General features: G+C 42.6%; 1 protein-coding gene across 8 annotated transcripts in view; it reads right to left on the bottom strand.

Moving 5' to 3' along the window:
- The window catches only part of LOC132577182 (ETS-related transcription factor Elf-2-like), a 63467-nt gene that overhangs the window by 14819 nt on the left and 25910 nt on the right, over positions 1-22738 (bottom strand). For 2 of the 8 annotated variants that reach the window (XM_060246749.1, XM_060246751.1), the window contains exon 1: positions 15931-16250. The exons of 4 other annotated variants lie outside the window; for them this stretch is intronic. In XM_060246749.1, the coding sequence (XP_060102732.1) occupies positions 15931-15988 (58 nt within the window). In that variant the 5' untranslated portion in view covers positions 15989-16250. Of the gene's footprint in view, positions 1-15930; positions 16251-22738 lie in introns of those variants that run through there. 2 more of the 8 variants (XM_060246753.1, XM_060246750.1) reach the window with 2 other exon arrangements.

The raw sequence follows: 22738 nt of genomic DNA, 5'->3' as shown, positions 1-22738 counted from the left end.
TGTCAGTGTGGGACCATACCATAGTGATCCTGACTAGGAAAGGGCTCCATTTTTCTGTAATTTCTTCGTTTCTCTCTGTATGCAAAGGCTGATAAGGAACAATAGCTATATCAATTACTTTAGTTAAGTACTTTTGTAATACACAAAGACTTAAAGATAGCAGATGGGCAAAAGCACTCAGCAAGTAAACATCTGAAGTTCAGTTCTGTATCAAATCCCAGCTGTTACCAGCAAGCACATGTGGTAGAAATAGTAAGAATTTAATCTATGGCAACTTTGATGACCCAGTAATGTTTAAAGCAGGGAAGGCATCACTCTATTCTCTTCCTCCTATTCTTTTAGAAATATTCATTTTTAGCATTTTTACTCTTGTATAAAATAGGTAGAATACCAATAAATCAGGCAATTAACTGTTGATTAGCAGACAAATGAGGTACACACTTTTGAAGTGCTAAATTAGTATACCGTATATCACATTTTCATGGCCTTATTTTTCCCTTAAGATTTAAATGATTTAAGGGAAATATATGATGTTGAGTTGTCAAGTCTTAACATGGTGGTGGAAAGTGCCATCAAGTCACAGCTGACTTATGGAGACCACATAGATTTTTCAAAGCAAGAAATATTCAGAGTTGGTTTGCCAATGCCTGACGCTGTGTTGCAACCCCTAGACTTCCTTGGTAATTTTCCATCCATATACTAACCGGAACTGACCCCACTTAGCTTCTGCTTAGGAGAAATTTCTTAAAAATTTTAAGTAATGTTTAGAATTGGTTTTATTGATCTGTTCTCCCAATCAAGTATTTTTAACTACTTCTAGCAACTGGCAAACATTTGAAATATTTAAACATATAAAGTAGTATTTCAGTTTTCATACTCACAGTTCTCCCCGATGGAGAATCAAAAGTCTCTTACAACATCCTTCTCCCCATCTCATCCTCACAACAATCACCCTGTGAGGTAGGTTAAGTGAATGTGACGGGCCCAAAGAATGTGATGGGCCCAAAGTCACCCAGTGAGCTTGCTTGGTAGACTGGGGTTTCTAACCAATGTCTTCCAGATGCTAGTCTGACACCTCAATCACTACACCATGCTGGCTGTCTGAGAAACCAACATGCCTTCCTTCCTTGTCAAACAAATGTAGTGAACCATAACTAATTTCTGTTCACATTTTCCAGAAAACTGGCATCACTATCATAGGTAATACCAAGATTCATATTATTACACAGCCCCAGTCAAATTTAATGGTGCCAAGCTTAAAACTGGAGGTGGGGGATTCAACCCACCTTCTGTGGTCCATATATGCCAACACTGAAATAGGCCTTAATGTTCCACAAATCTGTGCTCTAAGTGTAGAAACACTCAGTGAAGTCCAATGGAGGAGGAAGAAAAAAGTTTATTGCAATAGAGAAGCTAAGCCAAAGCCTGCATACTAAGCTGCTCTACCCTCTTTCAAGGTGGGTAGTATTTTATATAGCCTTGATGACACATTGGCACATGTCAGTATATACACATATTAATGGACTGCAACATTCAGCATAATTTCATCACGAAAGTCAGCTACACACTACTAATGCATTTTGCCAGGTTGGCATCAGTTCACTGGTCAGAATTTATGTCACAGGAAGAAATTCTACGTTGCATGTGCCTTTAAGAGATAAATCCAGTTTGGGCTCTAAGAACCCCCCACCTCCATTGTTACTTAGAAATGCAATAGACATTCAGTAAGACATTCTGTAAGTTATATTTCTGTTATAGATAAGGCTGCATTGTTTGTATCTCTTCTGCCTTTACTTCTCAGTCAGGCCTAGCTGTGTGTTAACCCTTAAGGATATTACTTAAGCATGCTTGCAGCCTTCCCAACTAAAGCTGTGTCCCACAATATAAAGTACTTTTAAATTCATGAGTGAGCTTCAGCTTCAAAGGTACCAAGTCAAAACTGTTCAGGGTGGGTGGGTGTTGAAACCCCAACCCCCACAGTTTACTTGCCTACTCTGTCCAAAAGAAGCATATGTGCTGGTATTAATTTTTTATGCCAAAAGCTTTCTAAATATTTCATATAGACATTTCAAGAATCAGGCAGTTATTTTACTAATGGTCGAATGCAACCATCTATGAGTGTAAGATTACAGATCTTTCTTCGGTTCCCTTCTACAAACTTAGGTCAGGAGATCTACATGGACTAACAGTTACTTGGGATAGTGGGGCTCCATGTAGATGAGGAGGGAATCACTCTCCCAATGAGAGAGAAAGCAAAAAAAAAAAGTAGATGACTACTGGTTTTGCATTTTATCTAGATTACTAATGCAAGTTTACAATCATTCTGCAATGCTAAAAGAAGCCTTAACATTAGGGGTTGGATACTTTTATGCCTGCAGTAGGATTTTACAAAGAAAATTATTAGTCAATAACTATGTTATAAGCAGTTATTACCAGAGATAACAATATAAAATTAAAATCTTTGTTTTTCCCTCCATGGATTTTTAAAACCAGCAATATATAGCCACCTGTTACATATCACCCACATATGAAGGTATACGCACACGCACAATCTCCAGTTGCTCTTTCCATTTATGGAAATTTACTCAAAGCTAAAACACTCCAGCTGAGCTGTCAGCATCAAAGTCTATCTTTAGAATAAGTAGGGTCACCAATCCCCAGTGCCAGTAAGCTAATAAGGATTTAAGTAGTGTTTCTCTGCTGGAACTTCAAAAGAACTATCCTGTTACATCAATATTCTAAATTAAGTTAGTGACAAGGAAGAACCCACTTTTAAAAGAACAAAAAGGGCTTTTGATCCTAGGAACCAAGTCACACGAGAAACCTTGTGTTTGGGTACTGGTTTGAAATGCAATAGCACGGAGGCTGCTCCACGTTGCAAGCCATTCAAACATCTCTCTACATGGTGGAATGCATTTTCACCAGCTAAGCAGCCACGAAAGACAATAGCTGCATGTGCAAATTTTCCACTGCTGAGAGGCAAAGCCTGCAAAGTGTTAATAGGGACTATCACTCACAACAAGGCAGCTGGTGGCTTGAGAATGACATGAAAGATGCAGAGGAGCCAGTGCACATACTAGCTATGCCAAATACATGCTATACTTTCTTGAATACCTGAACCTGAAAAAAATTAATCATGGCACAGTGGGGCAGCCCTTGCTCTAAAAAATTAGAAGTCTAACCACCATCTCAGGGGGCTGAGAATAAGAATTATAACATATAAAGTGCTGGAGAAATTAACTCTCTTGCAGATCTGGAATGAATGAGTAGGAAATGGGATAGAAAAGATCTCTAAAGTGCAGTGTCCTTTAACCCAGACAGAGTTCCATTTGTCTGTACATGCAAGGACTGATGCTATCTGCCATCTTTAGTATTTAAAAGTGAGAAAGCACATGGCTTACATTATGGTTTATCCTCTTAGGTTCTATTCCAAGACATTTAGATAGCTGCAAGTCTCTAAGCAGCATCTGGAAATAATTCACTACATGTAAGAATCTGCCAGTAAGTAGACACGAGTATAATAACATAACAGATATGTGGCAAACTAACCAACATACACAAAACCAGATTTATTGTTTTATTTTGTAAAGCACAATCAAGAAGGAAGCAGGTATACTGGAAATGCTGGAAATCAGGGTCATTGTCTATAATTAAAGAACTAAACTATGTCAGCATTCAGAGCAACAGATCAATAAAGACCCTGTATCCATTTGTATAACTCAAAACAGACAACATTGCTGGATAATTAACATGATAATTGAGATTATATAGTACAGAAATGCCTGAATATCTGCAGTTAAATGACCAGCCAGTAGCCAGTTTTATGACACTCATTTCCCCACCTGTCACCTCTAGTACACAGGTTACAAAACCATGTTTTTAATGTACAGAAAAAGTGACATAGGAATAAATCACATGGAGAGAAAAAGACAAGAGGAAATTCCCAGAATATGAATCAAGAAGAAGAAGAAGAAGAAGAAGATATTGGATTTATATCCCGCCCTCCACTCCGAAGAGTCTCAGAGCGGCTCACAATCTCCTTTACCTTCCTCCCCCACAACAGACACCCTGTGAGGTGGGTGGGGCTGGAGAGGGCTCTCACAGCAGCTGCCCTTCCAAGGACAACCTCTGCCAGAGCTATGGCTGACCCAAGGCCATGCTAGCAGGTGCAAGTGGAGGAGTGGGGAATCAAACCCGGTTCTCCCAGATAAGAGTCCGCACACTTAACCACTACACCAAACCAGCTCTCCATATGTTATGCAGCACAGAACAGGATTTCATGTGCAGAACAGGATTTCATGTGGAGAAAGTGATTACAGCAACCTGTAAGTAGTGACAAAAGGCTACTGTAATCTGCATGACAACAAATTCTCTACAGATAAGTACTGCATAAACAAGTCAAGGTCCATCCCAAATATATCTGATTAGCCTACATATTCAACTTTCATCTCAGCATATATTTTCATGAAGAATTATTCTGACAATGCAGCAACTGCACATTACACAGAAGTAACTGTATTGGGGGACATATTGGTTACATTCAGACACATCTTAAGTAGTGAACCCGTTCTGAATCTATGCATTTGGGGGAGCGATATATAACCTTCCTAAAACAGCAAAACTTAGAAACAATTGCTTCTTCCTGCTTCCAGAAGACAGCTGTGCAAATAGTGCTCATTAGCTGGCTCTTATGATAATCAAAAACCTCCTCCCCTGAACACACATTATCCACAGGAATGTTTCTATTTTAAAAAACAATCAAAGCAGACTGGCCTTTTCAAAAAGACACCAAATATATACTTAATGAATAAAACATAACAAGCAGCTGAAAACAACATAAAGCCAATAGCCTGTCTGATGTATGGAATAAAGCGGTGAAAATTCACTCTATTCAAGGTAAGTATGTGTACCTGCGGATGAGAACAGCTTCCCCCCTTTAGGGGGGGGAACACCTCTTGTTACATTCTGCAGGGAGGCACATCTGCATGCAACCATCATTTCAGCATCTTTTAAAGTTATGTTTCATGTCACAGGGGCCCAATTTGGTATGTGCTGCATGGGAAACACAGAAGGGGTGTTTAATCCTTCCACCCCTGCAAGGTTTTACCTTTCAGAACTATCCTCTGCTCTCCCATTAACCTTGAAAAGAAAAAAAGGCAGGTGTAAACCTGAACAAGGGTCACCCTGGTTTTACAATGAAACAAAGTCCTCTTGCTGCCATGAGGACTTGAGTCGCACATGCACTGGGAGTTCTGTGCGCCTCATGTATGCAGGCCTGATCTGGACTGGGTATATGGCACATGAGAAGGAGGCTTCAGCACCCCCATGCCATTTTCCTGAGGTTGAAACAGCCCCAGGGAGCTGCTATTTGCCCTTTTGGGGAAAAGACAAGTTTTCCAGTGGGGCAAATAGTGGCTCCCTGAGTTTCGAAAACATACACACCAAAAGCCACAGCTACTTTGACTAACAACTTGACTTTTTTTCAAATGGTTCATTTTACCAAGGTGTAATCTGACTTCCTTACTTTATTTATAGCCCATTTAGAGACTCAAGGCAGATTACACAATGTAAGCTAGGGGTGTCAAACATGCGGCCCGGGGTCCAAATCAGGCTCCCAAACAGCTGTCTGTCATCTGCTTCCTTCTGCATCACAGCAGCCACTGTAGTAAGAAGAGAAGTGGGGAAGCCACCACCAGCGTGGGCCTAGGGAAACAAGAGCATGAAGCCAGGCTGAGCAACAGGAGGAAGGGGAAGGTGATGGCAGATTGGTAGCCTAGGGAGCAGGTAATTGACCGACACCCTTTATCAATTCCAGAGCAAGATGACACAGGGCCAGACTGGGTCTAGGGAAGTGGGGCAGAGTCCAGGGTGAAACAGAAGGGAGGCTTCAAGACCAGGCAGGAAATAGGCTGAGCACTATCTGAGAACCTTCTCTAGGTTCCCTGGACCTTCAGGAATGAGACAAGCCTCTCAGAAGGCCTTTCCAAAGCACCTAAAATCTCTCCAAGGAGGCATTCATCTAATATAATCTGTTATCTTTAATGCACTGGGCAAAATTCATCCTGCTTGTGCATACTGGAGTGCTGACTGGAGTGAGTCATATGAAACATATAATTCCAGTCTTGTTCCACCTACAGGAGCTTCCAGTTTGCTTCTGGGCTTAATTCAAGGTGCTGGTACTGACCTTTAAAGCCCTTTATGGCTTGCAACCAACATACCTTAAGGATTGCCTTCTCCCACGCAAACCTACCCATGCATTCCAGTCATCCTCTGAGGCCCTGCTTCGGTTGTCCCGCTATCTGAGGCTAGATGAGTAACAATCCAAGAAAGGGTATTCCCTGTCATGGCATCAAAATGTTGGAACTCTCTCCCTAGGGAGATTCTTCTGTCTCCCTCTATCAGTGCCGTCCGCCAGCAAGTGAAAACTTCTTGTGTTTCGCATACCTCCAACAAGCATTATTGGCTCTCCTCCCCAATTCTGGTATTAAAACAAAGCAGTAGACAAGTTCCACCTTTAAGACCAACTAAGTTTTATTCAGAATGTAAGCTTTCATGTCAGACAAAATTGGAATGGCAACCAGAAGTTCTTAATATAAGTGGGCAGTGAGTTTGTATGTAGAATCATGGGAATGTTTTTAGCAGATTAAAAGAATCACAAATTGGGGTATGTGTTTGTTAGTTAATGTTAACTGAGCTAAAACAACATTGGAGGGTGATAAAAAGCAGATTGATGTTGTAGGTGTGAAGTGCCATAAATCTGGGTAACATTCTGGCTTTGTTAGTTTTGGGTTTAAATAGAGGGTATAGTTACTCAAGAGGTTATAACATAATTATAGTTTGCCATTAGAAAAAAAGGAATACATTAAATACAGTGGAGGAAGGGTTAGTGTATGTAATGAGATAAAGAGCCATATCCCTTATTTGAGTATGTCAATACAAAAAATTATTCTGATACACTGTTCTAAACGAGAAATACATTGGAATACTGTGGATGTATAGCTATACTCAGTGAGAGTTGTTTTAGCATATGTAATAAGATAAAATCCCAATATCCCTGTTCAGTCCTGGGGAGGTGTTTCATAATAATTTGTAATTCAGCAATTTCTCTCTCTATTCTGTTCTTGAAATTCCTTTGCAGTAAAACAGCTACTTTGAGGTCACCCATTGAATGCTCAGGAAGGTTAAAGTGTTCTCCAACAGGTTTTTCAGTTCTGTAATTCCTGATGTCAGATTTGTGTCCATTTATCCTTTGGCATAGGGTTTGTCCTGTTTGCCCTATGTAGAGAACTAAAGAGCATTGTTGGCATTTAATGGCATATATAATGTTGGAAGATGAACAAGTGAATGAGCCTGAGATGGTGTAGTTAATGCTGTTAGGTCCAGTGACTGTGTTGTCTGGGTGTATGTGGCAGCAAAGTTGGCACCTGGGTTTACTGCAAGCTCTGGTACTGGTGTTCATGCCCAGATGTGAAGTTGTATTGTTGTGGGTGAGGAGGAGTTTGAAATTGGGGGGCTGTCTATGTGCAAGAAAAGGTTTACCCCCCAGTACTTTTGAAAGAAAGCTGTCACTGTCCAATAAAGGTTGTTAAGTTGTTGATGATACGCTGAACTGTCTTCAGTTGAGCGTTGTGTGTGACCACTAGTAGTGCTTTGTTATTGTCTCTTCGGGGTCTGTCTTGTAACAGGTTTTCTCTGGGTATCATTCTGGCTTTGTTAATGTTTCTTGACTTCATCAGGTGGGTACTTTAGTTCCAAAAAGGTTTGTTGTAGATCCCTCAGGTGAGAATCTCTTGTCAGTAGGATTGGAGCAAATGCAGCTGTAGCATAGAGCCTAGCTGTATACAATGGATCGTTTGGTATGGTAGCTGGAGGCATGTTTGTCAGTCAGGTTTCCTGTATAAGGTAGTGTCTATGAGTCCCTCATGTATTTTTACAGTGGTGTCCAGAAAATGTATTTCTTGCATAGACTGGTTCACTGTCAGGGTGAAAGTCATTGAATGCTTGGTGGAATGCATCCATGGCTTCTTTACCATGTGTCCAGACCATAAAGATGTCATCAATATAATGCAGGTATAAGGTAGGTATGAGTGGGTGGAAGTCTACGAATTGTTGCTCCAAGTCACCCATAAAGATGTTAGCATATTGTGGGGCCATGCAGGTGCCCATGGCTGTACCACTGAAAAGTTCATTGCCAAACCTGAAGTAGTTATGGGTGAGAACAAAGTGGCACAGTTTAGCGGCAAAATCAGCTGTGTTTTTATCAGAGATTATATTGCAGTTTGTAATCCATCTTGGTGTGGGATGTTGGTATATAAAGATTCCACATCCATGGTGGCTAAGATAGTGTTCTCTGGAAGGTTGTTCAGAGATTATATTTTCCACAGAAAATCTGTAGTGTCACAAACATAACGGGGCACTGGGGACATAGAATATATCCAGATACCCCCTCAGTGATTGTGCTTATCCCCAAAACAATGGGACATCCCGGGCTGCCTGGTTTGTGTATTTTGCGTAGAAGATAAAAAGTACCTGGTCGAGGTTCCTGTGATGTGTCTGACAGGATCTGTTCCTGAATGCTCAGTGGTAATTCCTTTGTAATCTTGTTTCGTTTTTTTATATTCCTGTGTGGGGTCCGAGTCCATTGGTTTGTAAAATAAAGTATTTGAGAGTTGTCTTTGAGCCTCTTTGATGTAGTCTGATGTGTTCATGATGGCAACAGCTCCTCCTTTGTCTGCCTCTTTAATTGTAATATCCATATTATTCCTGAGACTGTCTATGGCAGGGTGTCAAACATCTGGCCTAGGGGCCGAATCAGGCCCCCAGAAGGCTCCTATCAGGCCCCCAAGCAACTGGCTGTCATGTGCTTCCTTCTACCTATATCTTGCTTCCTTCTGCATAACAGCTTGCTTTGCAAGGCTTGCTGAATCACACAGGAGCTACAGAGCAAAACCTCTTATTTTCTCCATGGGCTGAGGCTCCTCCCTTGGGGAGGAGGGGGGGGAAGAAGACCTTGCTTTGCCATGATCTCTCAATCGCATATCAGAGCTACTGAGCTAAACCTCTCTTCCTTCTATTAGTTGAGGCTCCTCCCCCTCCTGGTCCCCTGGGGAAGGAAGGAAAGAGCTAGAGCTTCATTTAACTGGTTCTCTGGATCACATGGGGGAAATACAGAGAAATCACTTTAAGACCAATAAGTACTAATGTTTTAAGCATGCTTTGTGTTTGTCTGTGTCCTTTCTAAAGTGTATATCTCTGCTATCTAATCTTAAATATGTACACATGCGGCTGGCCCAACAAGGTCTCATTTATGTCAGACCCGGCCCTCATAACAAATTAGTTGGACACCCTTGGTCTATGGCCTTCTTTTCAGCATGGTTGAGATTCTGCTGTGCATGGTGTTGTTTGTTGATCACATCAGTTTGAACTCTCTGGCGAAAGCACTCAATGTAGTGATCCAGTGTGTGAGTTTTTAATTGTTCAAATGTTTTATGTGCAAAGCTTTGGGGACCTTGATCACGTAGCACAAAATGTTTTTCATGAATACTTTTCATTGCTATTTTTCACCCTCTCACTTCATATGAATTTAGTTGTTTAATTTTAAATGACAAACTACCAGTGTGTTTAAAAAAAGAACTACTGATGCTGATACAACCAGGTTAAGTTGTTTTAATGACTGTGATTGTTTTTACTGTTCCTATGAGCCAACTTGAATGTCTGATGGAAAAGGAGTCAAACAATTCAGTATTGTTCCACAAAGATGGTAACACAAGGTATTCCCAACAGCATGGCATCATAAGTCGAACAAACAGCTTGTCCTCTTCCTCTTTCTCCAACCACCAGGCAAGATTGGAAGGATAAAGTAAAGACATTCTCCCTTCTGTGGCTGTCAAACATGATAATCTACTTAACCAGATGCTTCAGTAGCAGACAGGAGACATGTTCAAATCCTGCTTCCCAGCAGATGGCACCATTCTCTTTTCCCAGCCCAAATACCTGTACAAAGGCTGCATTTTCTATACAATTCACAACTGACAGGAGATGGAAGTAAGTGTTTTGCTAAACATCTACAGACAGAAGAACAAGAAATCACAAACAATCATTGAAAAAGAATAAAAGTGAAGTCAATACTAGGGGTGTGCAAAGGGAAAAAAGGCCTATTTAGATTCAGATGTTTGGATACGAAAATATTTGATATTCCCAAATATTCTGGAATTCCAGTATTAGTATTGTACTGGCATTCAGATTAGTATTTAGGAAGCATGAATGTATTCGGCTCTGTTATACCCTACAGGGGCCGTCACCACATGATATAATGGAAAATTTCAGTCACTGAGTCGTGCAGAGCTTGACTTGTGGAGTGAAGTGATTTAAACCCCTTCCATCCCCTCCCAGAGTCAGGCTGCAGCTGTGCATGGCTCCAGAGAGAAGGGATGGGGTTTAAACTTTAAGGTATTTATTCAGTTTGACTTATGCTGAATGCACACCCCTGGCAATGAAAGCCAATGCAGTGTAGAGGCCATAATGCCAGACTAGGATCTAGGAGATCCAAGTTCAAATCCCCTCGCTTTCATGAAAGTGTGACTAGTCCAAGATCACCCTCAGCCTAAACTATTTCATCGGGTTGTTGTGAGAATAAATTGTAGTGTAGAATTATGTGAGATGCTTTGGTTCCCACTAGGGAGAAAGGCAGGGTATATATGAAATAAATAAATACAAAGAATTGCTAAGTGCTATATTACAAAGGTCTGTGCATTAAATATGGCAATGATGTTAATGTACATATCAGCATGCCACAAATATTGCACTCACGCAACAAGGGAAACTTGTGCTGTGAAGCTGGCCACATGTAGTTCCCAAGGACACTGACTATAGCATGAGGCAAAACCACAATCCTATTCATTTCCCAGCCTTTTAGGAAGAAAGTAAGATTGTGTCTTTAAAGGCCTATTACTGCATGCATCAATACCCATTAATGTTCAAACCTAGTCATTTCAATCTAAAATGAACAAAATCCAGAGCTAATTCCCCAAACCCTTTTTCCTCCACATACAATTTTCCATTAGTCGTGTTCTAATGTAAAAGTGCATGATGGTCACTAACTGTAGATAGCATTACAACATGAATACATAAAGGAATGTGATTGTAAGACAACCCCCTTTGCAAAATGAATTGGCTGCTGAGGTAGCTGGTGACTAGAGGCAGGGCTTTTTCAGAAGTGGTACCTGATATGTGGAATGCCTTCCCCTTGAGTTTCACCTGAAGCCTACCCAACTCTCCTTTAGGCACCAGTCCAAAATATTTCTTTTTAATCAGGCTTTTAATTAAGAAGTTGGTATCTAAAATGTTTTTACATCCTGCTTCTAAGCTTGAGAATGGTTTCATGCTACTTATTTGATACTGCTAAACTTAAGGGGGGGCTGGGTTTTAATATTTTGTTAATTGTAACTTTTTATTATTTTAGCATGTTTTATTTTGTCAGCAGTCTTAGACAGGTTTTCTGGAGAGGTGGCATATAAATTTTCTGTCACAAATAAAAAGTTCAGCTAAGATTCCCACCAAAAACTGACTGCCAAAATACAACCCTGAAGTATCACCACCATCATAGTAATTTAAATGGAAAGTATATCCCCAAAGTACATTTGAAGTCCAACCCTGAATCTGTTTCCTTATTCAAAGTGAACTCAAAGCAATTACTTCCTGGAAATATGCTTAGATTGCAATATTTAAACTGTATCCAGATAAGACAGAGTGGGTGCAGAGGATGATGAGGGGCCTGAAGACCAAGGCCTACGAGGAAAGGCTGAGGGACTTGGGAATGATCAGTCTGGAGAAGAGGAGGTTAAGGGGGGACATGATTCTCTCATTAAGTATTTGAAGAGTGTCAACTTAGAGGAGGGGAGGAAGCTGCTCCTGTTGGCTCCTCCAATAAAAGTATGCGAACTCTCTTCAATGACCATGAAGAGCAAAACAGTCTACAACATTCTTCTAAAGACCTTTCAATACTCAAGTACTACAGATGCTTAATAAAGTAAACAAAGCACACCAATGTGCAACAAATTCTCAAAAACAGGTTGCAATATAAATAAGTACTACAGCTTTAAAGCCAGTATTTGCCTGTTTTTTCCCCAAATTCAGCTTCACCAACCCCAACCACATCAATCATTGTTCCCTTGGCCACAGCTCTCCTAAACACTTGCCTGTTTTTCACTCCAGCAGCAGTCTTTCCTGTTTCTAAGTACTAAGTGAGGTGTTCCCCCAGGCTCTTTCATTCCCCATTCTCTGCCCATATCCCTCTATTTACCTTCACTCTTTTCCTGACACTCAGTTGTCTAACTCTGATCACTTCAGTCCTACCATCCCCCATTCCCACCTAAGAGCACATAGCTGCCTCTAGACACCATGGAAGAAATTACTGAACCAAAGTGACCTTTTACTTCCCTCATTCTATATTTACCCACTCCTCTCAGAAGTTAGAATATTTGTAAACATTTCATGGCCTCGTGGTGGTAGCTCAGCCAAGGGATAGAGGGGGTGCAACAGTAGGCTTTTACCCTACTGTGATTATATTATTCTTTACATTAGTAAAGCAAGAATGTTAGATGAAGCTGCAACTGGTACCTAAATTGAGAAGCCCACAAACCACCTTTCAATTTCAAGGAAATGCTAAAATAACAAATACACAAAATTACCACCAACAAAAAAAATGTATTTCTATAAGAACAATGTAAAAAACCCCAAAGGTCCAGAATTACCCCATAAATGCACCCCCCCCCCCCCCAATTACACAGCAGGGAACAAGAGTCTACTGGGAATCAGTGTACTGGGATCAGATGACCATGTGCCACCTGGCAAGCTGGGAAAATGTTTTAAGAATTTTTTCCCCATAAAATGAGGAAAATGCTTCTTAAGACTATTTTTCCCCTCAAAATGGATAGTACAAATAAAAAGGCTGAGAGCATTTTCAATTGTTCCAGTGGAAAATACTGGGGGAAATGAGGTAGACCCCTCCAAAAACACCCACTCTAATTGTTTTTCTTTTTGAAATGAGTAAATGTGCAGAATGAAAATTTGTATAGAAGACGATCTACAGGATTAGATAATGAGAATTCCTATATATACTGTAAATATATATAACCTTTTCAATAGTATGTTTTTGTCTGAATGTTAATTTTGGTAACAATTAATATGCTACAATGTGTTTAATGATACTAAGTTACTAAAGAGTTCACTGTTTTCGATGCCTCTCTTTCAACTATATACTTGCAATGTTCTCATATAGAAAACTAAAACATTTGTACTTTTAATTCGATAAACAAGCAAACTTGTACAATTTTATATGCAGTTATAAATGGTAGGTATTATGTTGTTAAATCAATAAAATAAGTTTAGATTTTATAGGAAAGTACTCTATATATTTAAATTTCTCCAAAAATTTCTGCCCCCCCCCCCCCCCGCAAAAACCTGTCTTTTTTGTCTTGTGGCTTCCTAACATTCATAAATGTTACATCTCTAGCTGGTCTACAACAGGGGGGGGGGGCAAACTGTGGCTCGAGAGCCACATGTGGCTCTTGATGTCACCACCATCCTGTCGGCTGGCTTGAAGAAGGCATTTTTCTCTTTAAATCACTTCTCCAGGGTAGCTGGCGGCTTGGAGAATGCAAGTTAAAGTTGATTTCTTTCCACATTTCCCACTCTCCTGTTTATTCTATATGGCTCTTACATTAAGCAAGTTTGGCCACCCCTGACCTACAGCATCTAATCCTGGTCTCTTCAGTGATCCTTAAAAGAACAAATGATCCTGTACAGTTTAAAAATCATGAAAAGGCAAAAAGCTTCAGAGATTATGCTTGTTTTCTCAGTATAATGCCATCCCTTCCAGAACAATTCTTGGATTGTACAGGAGAACAACAGTGAGACTGAAGAGAACATGGTCTTTTGGCCCCATTTCCATCCTCTATGTAAATATACAAGATACATGTTTGGAACATAATGTAAACACAAATCACAGTGGAAATACTCTGCAGTTGGCTGGCTGGTTTTTCTAGAAAAGTGTATTTACTCCACTAGTTTTGGCACTGAGTGATCAGTTTTGGATTATTATTTTTTAAAAGAGACCTACAGCACCACTGATCTATAGTGTTATTTAAACACACTCAGCCAGATTGTAAAACTTTACCCAAACATGTAAGTATTGAAAGCTGCCCACAGTACCATCAATCAGTATGTTAAAAGGATGTTAAGGGAGAACTTGCACATCACTATGTTGCCCTTGTTAAAAGCCTTCTGATCAAACCAAGGCAAGGCGAGGAAAAACCTGCACCTCCCTAAAGAGCCTGTGCATCCGTGCAATTCTGCAGAGTCCTAAGCTTCAGGAAAAGCAATTCTTTCCCACTTGAAATGGGTACCTAAAGCAATACAGATAAGAAAGGTGTATCACAATATCAGTGCAAAACCATTTTCTTCAAACAAGCACTCATTATTCAGTAATCATAATTTTGCAAATTATAAAGTAAACATCTTAACATGCTATTTTAAAAATGAAGACGTGGGCAGCAACTCAAGAAAACTCTGCCACAAATTTTGTTAATCTTTAAGACTGGACTCTTCCTCTTTTCTAGTGCTACATACAAACACAGCTACCCATCGTGATTTCTATGCATGATTCACATGGTAACATTACAATAAAAATGGGCTTCTTATATAGTAGAATTTTAGTAAAAACTAACGGGTACGGGTTGCAATGACAAATGTCCACGGCTAACTGGCTGTGTGTTGAAACGCGGTCATATAACCCTTCTTTGGGAGGACGCATGCTTAAGGTGACTTCAAAGAAAATCTACAAGGATAAGTGGCTGAGCTGGGTCTACTAAAGTTTGGCTGATCAATAACAGCACAGTAAATAAATAAATAAATAGGGTAATGGCAACTTATCTCCACATGAAGCGACCGACGCTACAAGGAGAGCAGGTCATTTATTAAAGCTGTATAACCTATGCAGTTGTCACCCCCCCTCCGCCCCGCCCTCACTTCCGTATTTACAATCCTTCCTCTTCCCTCCAATTCCGTGCTCGCATTGTCAGCGCCACAGGGATATGCCAATCATCTCAGCCGCGGCCGGATAGGCTCGACGGAACCTAGCCCCGCCCAATAGAGACCACAGCATTCTGATTTCGAACACGTTTGACAGTTGATTGGTCGGCGGAGCCCGTCACTCCCTCCTCCCCACCCCGCGCAAGAGGCTCCTGAGGGAGCTCAGCGCTTCCGCTATGGGGGAAGGGGGGGAGGCCAACTATTTCTACTAAATACGGCTAGCTCCGTTCGCGTTTGGAACAGCACCCCGGGGCTCAGTGTAGAACTCCGTGCACACACCTTTTCCGTCACAGCCCCAGGCGGCTCTCGTGCTCCCCCCAGCACGGAACAAAGTTTAGAGGGCAAGAGACGCCTCTAAGGGGAGGGAGGAGGCCCTTGAGCCCATTGTAGCCCACCCGAGGGATGAGGCACCTCGGACTAGGAAGAGAAACCCTTTTGCCCAAAGGCTGCCTTTGCGATCGGACAACCTGGCATGGCACGGCGTGCAGTGAGGGCAGGCACAACAATCGCCACGCTCTTCCTGGTTCGGGCTCCAAAAGGCGGCGCAGCGGCGGCAACACATGCACGCTTCTGTGCCCGCTAACAGCAAGTAGACACCAAGCGCTCTGGGCCTCTGCTGCCCAGCCAGGTTGCTATAACGCACACAACACACGCCGAACTGACCACTTCCTGGATTCGTCCATTACTCCAGCCCAGAGCCAGTGCCGCCCCCGGGAAGCGCCGGAGAACAGCGTGCGCAGCTCCTGCCCTCCTCACTCCCCCCCCCGCGCCCCCCAGACGCCTTCCCTTCCCCGCAAGCGTTCCGGTCAAGACCCTCAACCGTTTCCTGCCGCCGCTTACCGGCACGGATGAGCAGATCGAGCTGATTCGTGGGCCCCTCATGCAGAGAAGTCGCCATGTTTATGCCGCTGGAGCGAGCAACAGCAGCGGCGGCAGCGGCTTTACATTGACCCGCAGGGGCTCCTCGCGCTCGGCCGCGCGCACGCGGGACCCCGCTGCTCAGCGTGCGCGCACGCAGAGAGCCCGCCACAAACGCACGGCAAAGAACGCCTCCCGCTCGGCCACCAGAGCTTTTCCTCGCAGCGCGATTCGTTCCCGCGCACGACCAGCCACGCTAATCTACGCACAACCTCTCCGCCTGCAGCGGCAAGGAAGGAGTAACGGCAAAGAAGCGCTTCCTCCCCCCACTCGTCTCTCGCCCCCCTCCCCGCGATTCTTCCGCCGCTAGCCTCGTAGACAGGAAGTGCCGAGCGGGCGCTCATCTCGCCCTCCCTCCTTCCAGTCTAGGGCCGCTGATCTGGAAGAGAGAAAAAAAATGCATCTTTCGGAGGCTTCTGAAGTTTTCTCTCGCCCGGTCCTGGTCAAGAAAGGCTCAGGAGCCGCTCCTTATCTCTCAACAAGCCAGCTGGAAATGTTGGCGGCAGGAGCTGAACTGCCACCCTCGCAGGCGTTGGTGCTTTTCTTTCTTCTTACGGAGTGATGAACTCTCCTCCAGATGGACACCTAGCTCTTCCTTAAGCGTCTTTCATCACGCAGAATGAAAACCTTTGGCCCGGGAAAAAAAAAAAGGCAGTCTTCCCCTGTGCAGTGTCCTACAACAGTTCCTTGGCTGTGGCGTTGAAGACTTCTGGAATCTAGGGGCAGACGTGGAACAAACAGCTCTCCTTTTTAGTCCCGTTATCTAAACAGCAGTCATCAACCCAATCATATTATGTGGAAGATATAAAGATGTGACAAGCATAGCAGATGGCAGTGCTTCCTTACAATCTACTAAGCCAAGGACTAATTTACACATCCAAGAGGAAGAGTACAGGTGGAGGATCACCTTTTGAAATGTTCTTTATCAAAAAGGTAAAGGTAGTCCCCTTTGCAAGCACCAAAGTGAGACCTAGCAAAACCTGCCTATGTGTATGTGAAGAACATTCAAAAGTGGAATCCACTGGCTACAGTAATGCAGTCCACTTTATTCAGTATTCTACATCATTCTTCTGCATGTGTAAATCAGGCACCTAACCCTCAAATTACAGCTCGTACTTACTGATAGTGTTATTTTATTTAGAACACTGGTCATATGGGAGGGAAAGCCAAGGATTACTGCACACTTGGTGAAAAATTTCGGATTGAACACTTCTATTATACTAAATTGTTCCATGGCAATTCTCTTAATCACTAGATACATGCCTTGTTGCATCAAGCCAAGGTCCATCTGATCCAGTATTACATCATATGCCTTTGTAAACTTGCAACCAGGGCATAAAGGTAATTGCATTATCTCTAATAAGTATAACCAAAACTTAATTCAGCAACAAGTAGTGTCAGACAATAGGTGAAAGCTGCAATCTTAAACACACTTACCTGAAAACAAATCCCACTGAATTTAGTGATTTTTACAACAGAGTAAACATGCAGACAGTTTTAAGCACTGCTGCCCAGTCCCATTCATCTACATATTTAATAGGGATCGATGGCTGCTCAAACACACCATGCAGATAAAACAAAACAGGGCCATAAAGCTGCCAATAAAGTTCAGCAAATCCAAGGATAACCCCAGGTTTGTAGAAAAATATTTTAAAAACTTAAAACTGAATTATGTAAGCCGCTTTGAGTCCCCATTGGGAGAAAGGCTACGTAGAAATTAATTAGATAAACCCATGATATTTTCATACATGCATGGCAGAGGGAGGGTTAACAATGCATGCAGTGTTCCCTCTAAACTGAGTTAGCATGAGCTAGTTCACAGATTTTTAGCCTTCAGCTCACACATTTTTGTCTTGGCTCAGGAGGATGATTCCACAGCACAATAATTTGTGCAGTAGCTCACAACTTTAATGCCAGTAGCTTACAAATTAGAATTTCTGTTCACAAGACTGCAGCTTAGAGGGAACATTGAATACAAGGTGTACTGCTTCTGGCGATACATTGGTAAAAAGCTGAAAAGGTACAAGAAAGGGCTGCTTGCCCAATGTCTGCAGTCCATTTTACGCTCAAGAGCAGCATGGAGGGGGCACTTGAGCTAACAAACTATTTTGAGCTGTGTTGTCTGCACTACACTACCACCACAAGGAGGCTGGAGGGCAGAAGCAGCTGCTAGCGATAGGAAAGTTGGACCCATGGAGGGAAGAAGGACAGAAGGGGAATCTGGAAGCAGCATAAGGAAAGGGAAGTAGCGATGAGGGGAGTCAGAACCAGCAGGAAAGCAGAGCCAAAGGCAGTGAAGGGTGTCAAAGGGGAGAGAAAGTGGGAACTGCAGCAACAATGGCAAAAAAGTTGAACAGGGATGCAGAGAAAGATGGGGCAGAAAGGCTGGGGGTTAAGAAACAGGATATCCTCTTCCCTCCCCCCACAAGTCTTCACAATCCCCACTTGTTATAGCTAAACATACATGCGGGAATGTCCTTAAATACTATGAGCTTTTTCACACAGCCTATGTATTCCGGTATGGAAGCTGGTCAGTTACTGAACAGTAACGGGTTTCTGCTGGCATTTCAGACAGACCCGACTCAGTAACTGGCTGCTACCGGAATACTCTCACCTTTTCACACAGTCCCGCGGCTGTCCCGGTAGTGAGGCATGTCTGAGTCGTTACTAACAAAGAGCAGCTTCTTCCAGTTTTCAACCGCTCCTTCTGGGTTGAAATCGGTATGGAGTGCTGTGTGAAATGTCCAGTATCTAATCCGGGAGCAGTTTTCACACCCTTTTTGGCCTGCCAGTGCACGATCTTCCGGCTTTTTTTTTTTTTGGAATGTCGGGCTAAGATCGCAATAGCGCTATAGCAACATCTCACAACAGCACCACCATAGGGATGCCTGGGCTCCATTGAGATGGCAGAGATTGCCACCGCTGAAATTTGGTAACAGGTGGCTCATTGGATACGCAGTTCAAGCGGGAGATCAGGACACCAGGCGTTGGTCTGTCACCTGTTGCTATCACTTGCATGCCAACACAGGAGTCAGGGGAATGTGATTGGTTTGTAGGTTTCTCTGAGGCACATTTTTTTTTTGGGGGGGGGGGCTGTTGCCACCTGGAGATGGGTTGCCCATAGGGCGAGAGAACAGACCAACAGTGATTGGTGAGACAGATGTTGCCAACCTAGCCTGATGTGCACCCATCCATGCCCACAGGCTATTGGCTGGAAAGTGACTTGTGCCAAGCTGCAGCAGGTATAAACGTCAGGGGGGGAAGCCACAGATTTCTGTGGGTTGTAGTTGGTGAGCGGATTGTCTGGTTTAATAGGTTGGTGAGTGGTTTGTCATGAATTGTGAGGCGGATGAGTGGGTCAAGAGGTGTAGTTTGGAGTGAGCAGGAGATTCTGGATCTCCTAGCAATATGGGGAGATGATGAAATCCAAAAAGTCTCAATACTGTTGTGATGGAAACCATGACTATTACAACAATAGAACTAATAGAACAATAGCCTTCCACACAAACCATCTTTCTCACCAATCACTGTTGGTCTGTTCTCCCGCTGAAACCTGATGCCCTATGGGCAACCCCTCTCCAGGTGGAAACAGCCCCCCCCCCCTAAAAAAATGTGCCTCAGAGTCACCTACAAACCAATCTCATTCCCTTGACTCCTGTGTGGGCATGGAAGTGATTGCAACAGGTGACAGACCAATGCTGGTGTCCTGATCTCTCGCTTGAACTGTGTATCCAATGGGGCATCTGTTACCAAGTTTCAGCGGCGGCAATTTCTGGCATCTCAATGGAGCCCAGGCATCCCTATGGTGGTGCTGTTGTGAGACATCGCTATAGCGCTATTGCGATCTTAGCCTGAAGTTCCAAAAAAACCACAAAACCCCGGAGATCGCACGCCGGCAGGCGAAAACAGCTAGCGCTGGTGGAAGCGAGATGAAAGCGGAACAGTGTGAAATGGCTCAGTTCAATCACGGAACCCTATCGGGGGAAAAACCCATGTGTCTGAAAACTCCCATCCCTGTCTCAGATTACTGCAAGGCAGCACAATACCGACTCCCTTCCGGTTTCCACTGGTAAGTGTGAAAAGGCCCTATATATATATATATATAAAGTTACATCCAATTAATGCAGGTCTTACATAAGCATGCACAAAACTCCAGTAGAATCTGAAAACTTGCAACCCATGTACTATACTAAAGCTCAAACAGCACTGTTCAGTTATGAGTGGTAAGGTCTTAAACATACTAATTCTAAGCATCTACAGAAATGAAATTTATATTTTAAAAAGCAGGCAAGATCTACATAGGAAATTTGTTCATGGCTTTCTCCCTCACTATATAATGATCTGCAATTAAAATAAGCTATTAAGTATATGAATTACTATGGCAGTACCAAGTTCCTGGCTGTATCAGAACATTTGAAGTCAAGTGACAACCAAGTTGTTTATTCTTCTGAATCAAGAATCATTATGAATGAATATATGCAAAAGCTTTCATGCACAAGTTTGGATCCAGCAGGATATGTGACAGAATGGGACAGTTTTTGAAAATTCCCTCATTTGTAGCAGGGCGGTCCCAGGAACAGAAATATAATTTCAAGGGGCAATTTGGGAGTGCAGCCTGAAAGGCAGGGGAGAGAGAAGGAAGTCACACTCCATTGATGGAAAGTCCTTCAATCAGCAGAAACTTTCCACTGGATCTGTTCCAAAACAGCTTCCTACATTTCCCCCAAAGTCAAAAAGCAACTTACAATTGTGTTTCTTCAATGACAGCTGTTTTAGCGTTTAAAGCAATCTTCATATTTAGAAATGACAAACACTTAATTTGTAAAACTACTTTAGCTATCTAAAGCAGTCTTTTTAAACTGCAGCTATCTGGATTTATATACAGATAATTTCTCAGTACTTCAATCCAAAGTACAGAAAGTACTTGATCCAAATAGAGCACTCTAGGTGGAGATGGGTGATGATTTTCATCAGCCCCTTCCAGGACTTCCACACTACACACAACACTAGGGTTGCCAAGTCCAATACAAGAAATATCTGGGGACTTTGGAGGTGGAGCCAGGAGACATCAGGGCGGAGCCAGGAACAAGGCTGTGACAAGCATAATTGAACTCCAAGGGAGTTCTGGACATCACATTTAAAGGGACCGCACACCTTTTTAAATGTCTTCCTTCCATAGGAAATAATGAAGGATAGGGGCACCTTCTTTTGGGGCTCATAGAATTGGACCCCATGGTCCAATCGTTTTGAAACTTGGGGGATACTTTGGGGAGAGTCACTAGATATTATACTGAAAATTTGGTGCCTCTATCTCAAAAAACAGCGCCCCCAGAGCCCCCGAAACCTCCAGATCAATTCCCCATTATACCCTATGAGAATCGATCTCCACATAGAGAATAATGAAGTACTCAGCAGACCCCCCCCCCATTTCTGGCAACACTGAAGGGGGACTGGCCTCTCTACTCACGAGTTGCTGTCAACTTCTTCAAAGTAACACAGACACCCCATCCCAAGAGGAAGCCTTTCAATCAGCGACTGAAGCCTCCGGAGGCAGAAACGCACATGGTCCTCTGGGGGCAGAGCTCCCCCCCCCTCCGAGGAAACGCCTGTGGCAGCCGGAGAGGATGCAAGGACTACGAGTCCCAGCATGCACCTCACGAAGGGAGGCCGGACTGGAGCGAATAGCAGGCCGGCGGTGGGCGGGTCTTTGTGACCCGGAGGAAGGGAGAAGCCTAAAGCCTGCAAGGGAGGAAGGCAGGCAGGGAAAGAGACACCGAGCCGTTTCCCCACCCCCACCCCACATTTTTGGAGAGTGGGGGATGAAGCTGCTAATCCAGGGGTCCCCCAGCAGGGCGGGGGGGTTGGGAAGCCTACACAACACTATTCCTGGGAGGAAATAAGAAAGCTCAATTTTGCCGGTGGAGCTCAACTTGCAGTACTTTGGTTTGCTTTTTCACCCTGCTTTGAAAACTTGAGTACCAAGGTCTTCTACTGGCTCATTAATCTTGTCCATTTCAAACAAAAATCCTGTTAATGCCATATACCAACTTTAACTACCAAGGAAACAGGAATGGAGAAGAACACATTTAGAAATTCAGTATTCCGAAAATAAATGGTTAAAACACAGATTTCATGACAAGATAAAAAACGTAACGCCTACAAATCAATGTTACAGATTCTTCAAGCAGTATCTTGATAGAATAAATGGCAAAATAATCTCCCTACTGTTCATTTTATATCAAAAAATTGAAATCAGAGGACTGGATTGAACACTTCTATTATATTAAATTGTTCCATAAGAGTTCCCTTAATCACAAGATACATGCCTTGTTGCATCAAGCCAAGGTCCATCTGATCTAGCATTACATCATCAAGAGGACATCACTACTACAGTTCATTTACAAAAAATGTAAAAAAAAATTATACCCTAATAGGAAGATGAAAATTCAGAGGAAAATATTTCAAATATGTGCTTATGAAATTGACAAAGTAGTAAATGAAGATTTGAAGTGGTTATAAGCATTTGTAGTGATCTGATATAATCTGAAAAAGAAAGAAAACTTGCTTCAGAATATAAATTAGCACTTTTTATCAAAGGGGCTAAAGGGTTTTCTGTGTCTTTCTAACCCACCCTTGTTTATAATTTCATTGTTCAATTTATCTATGTGTAATAATACAAAAATGTTATACATACCAATACTGTTCTCCGCCTCAGGTTTTTTTTCTACCA

The sequence above is a fragment of the Heteronotia binoei genome, chromosome 9 (genome assembly GCF_032191835.1).
Source record: "Heteronotia binoei isolate CCM8104 ecotype False Entrance Well chromosome 9, APGP_CSIRO_Hbin_v1, whole genome shotgun sequence".
Lineage (NCBI taxonomy): Eukaryota > Metazoa > Chordata > Lepidosauria > Squamata > Gekkonidae > Heteronotia > Heteronotia binoei.
The sequence above is the reverse complement of the archived record's forward strand: the minus strand, read 5'-3'. Positions and strand labels throughout refer to the sequence as shown.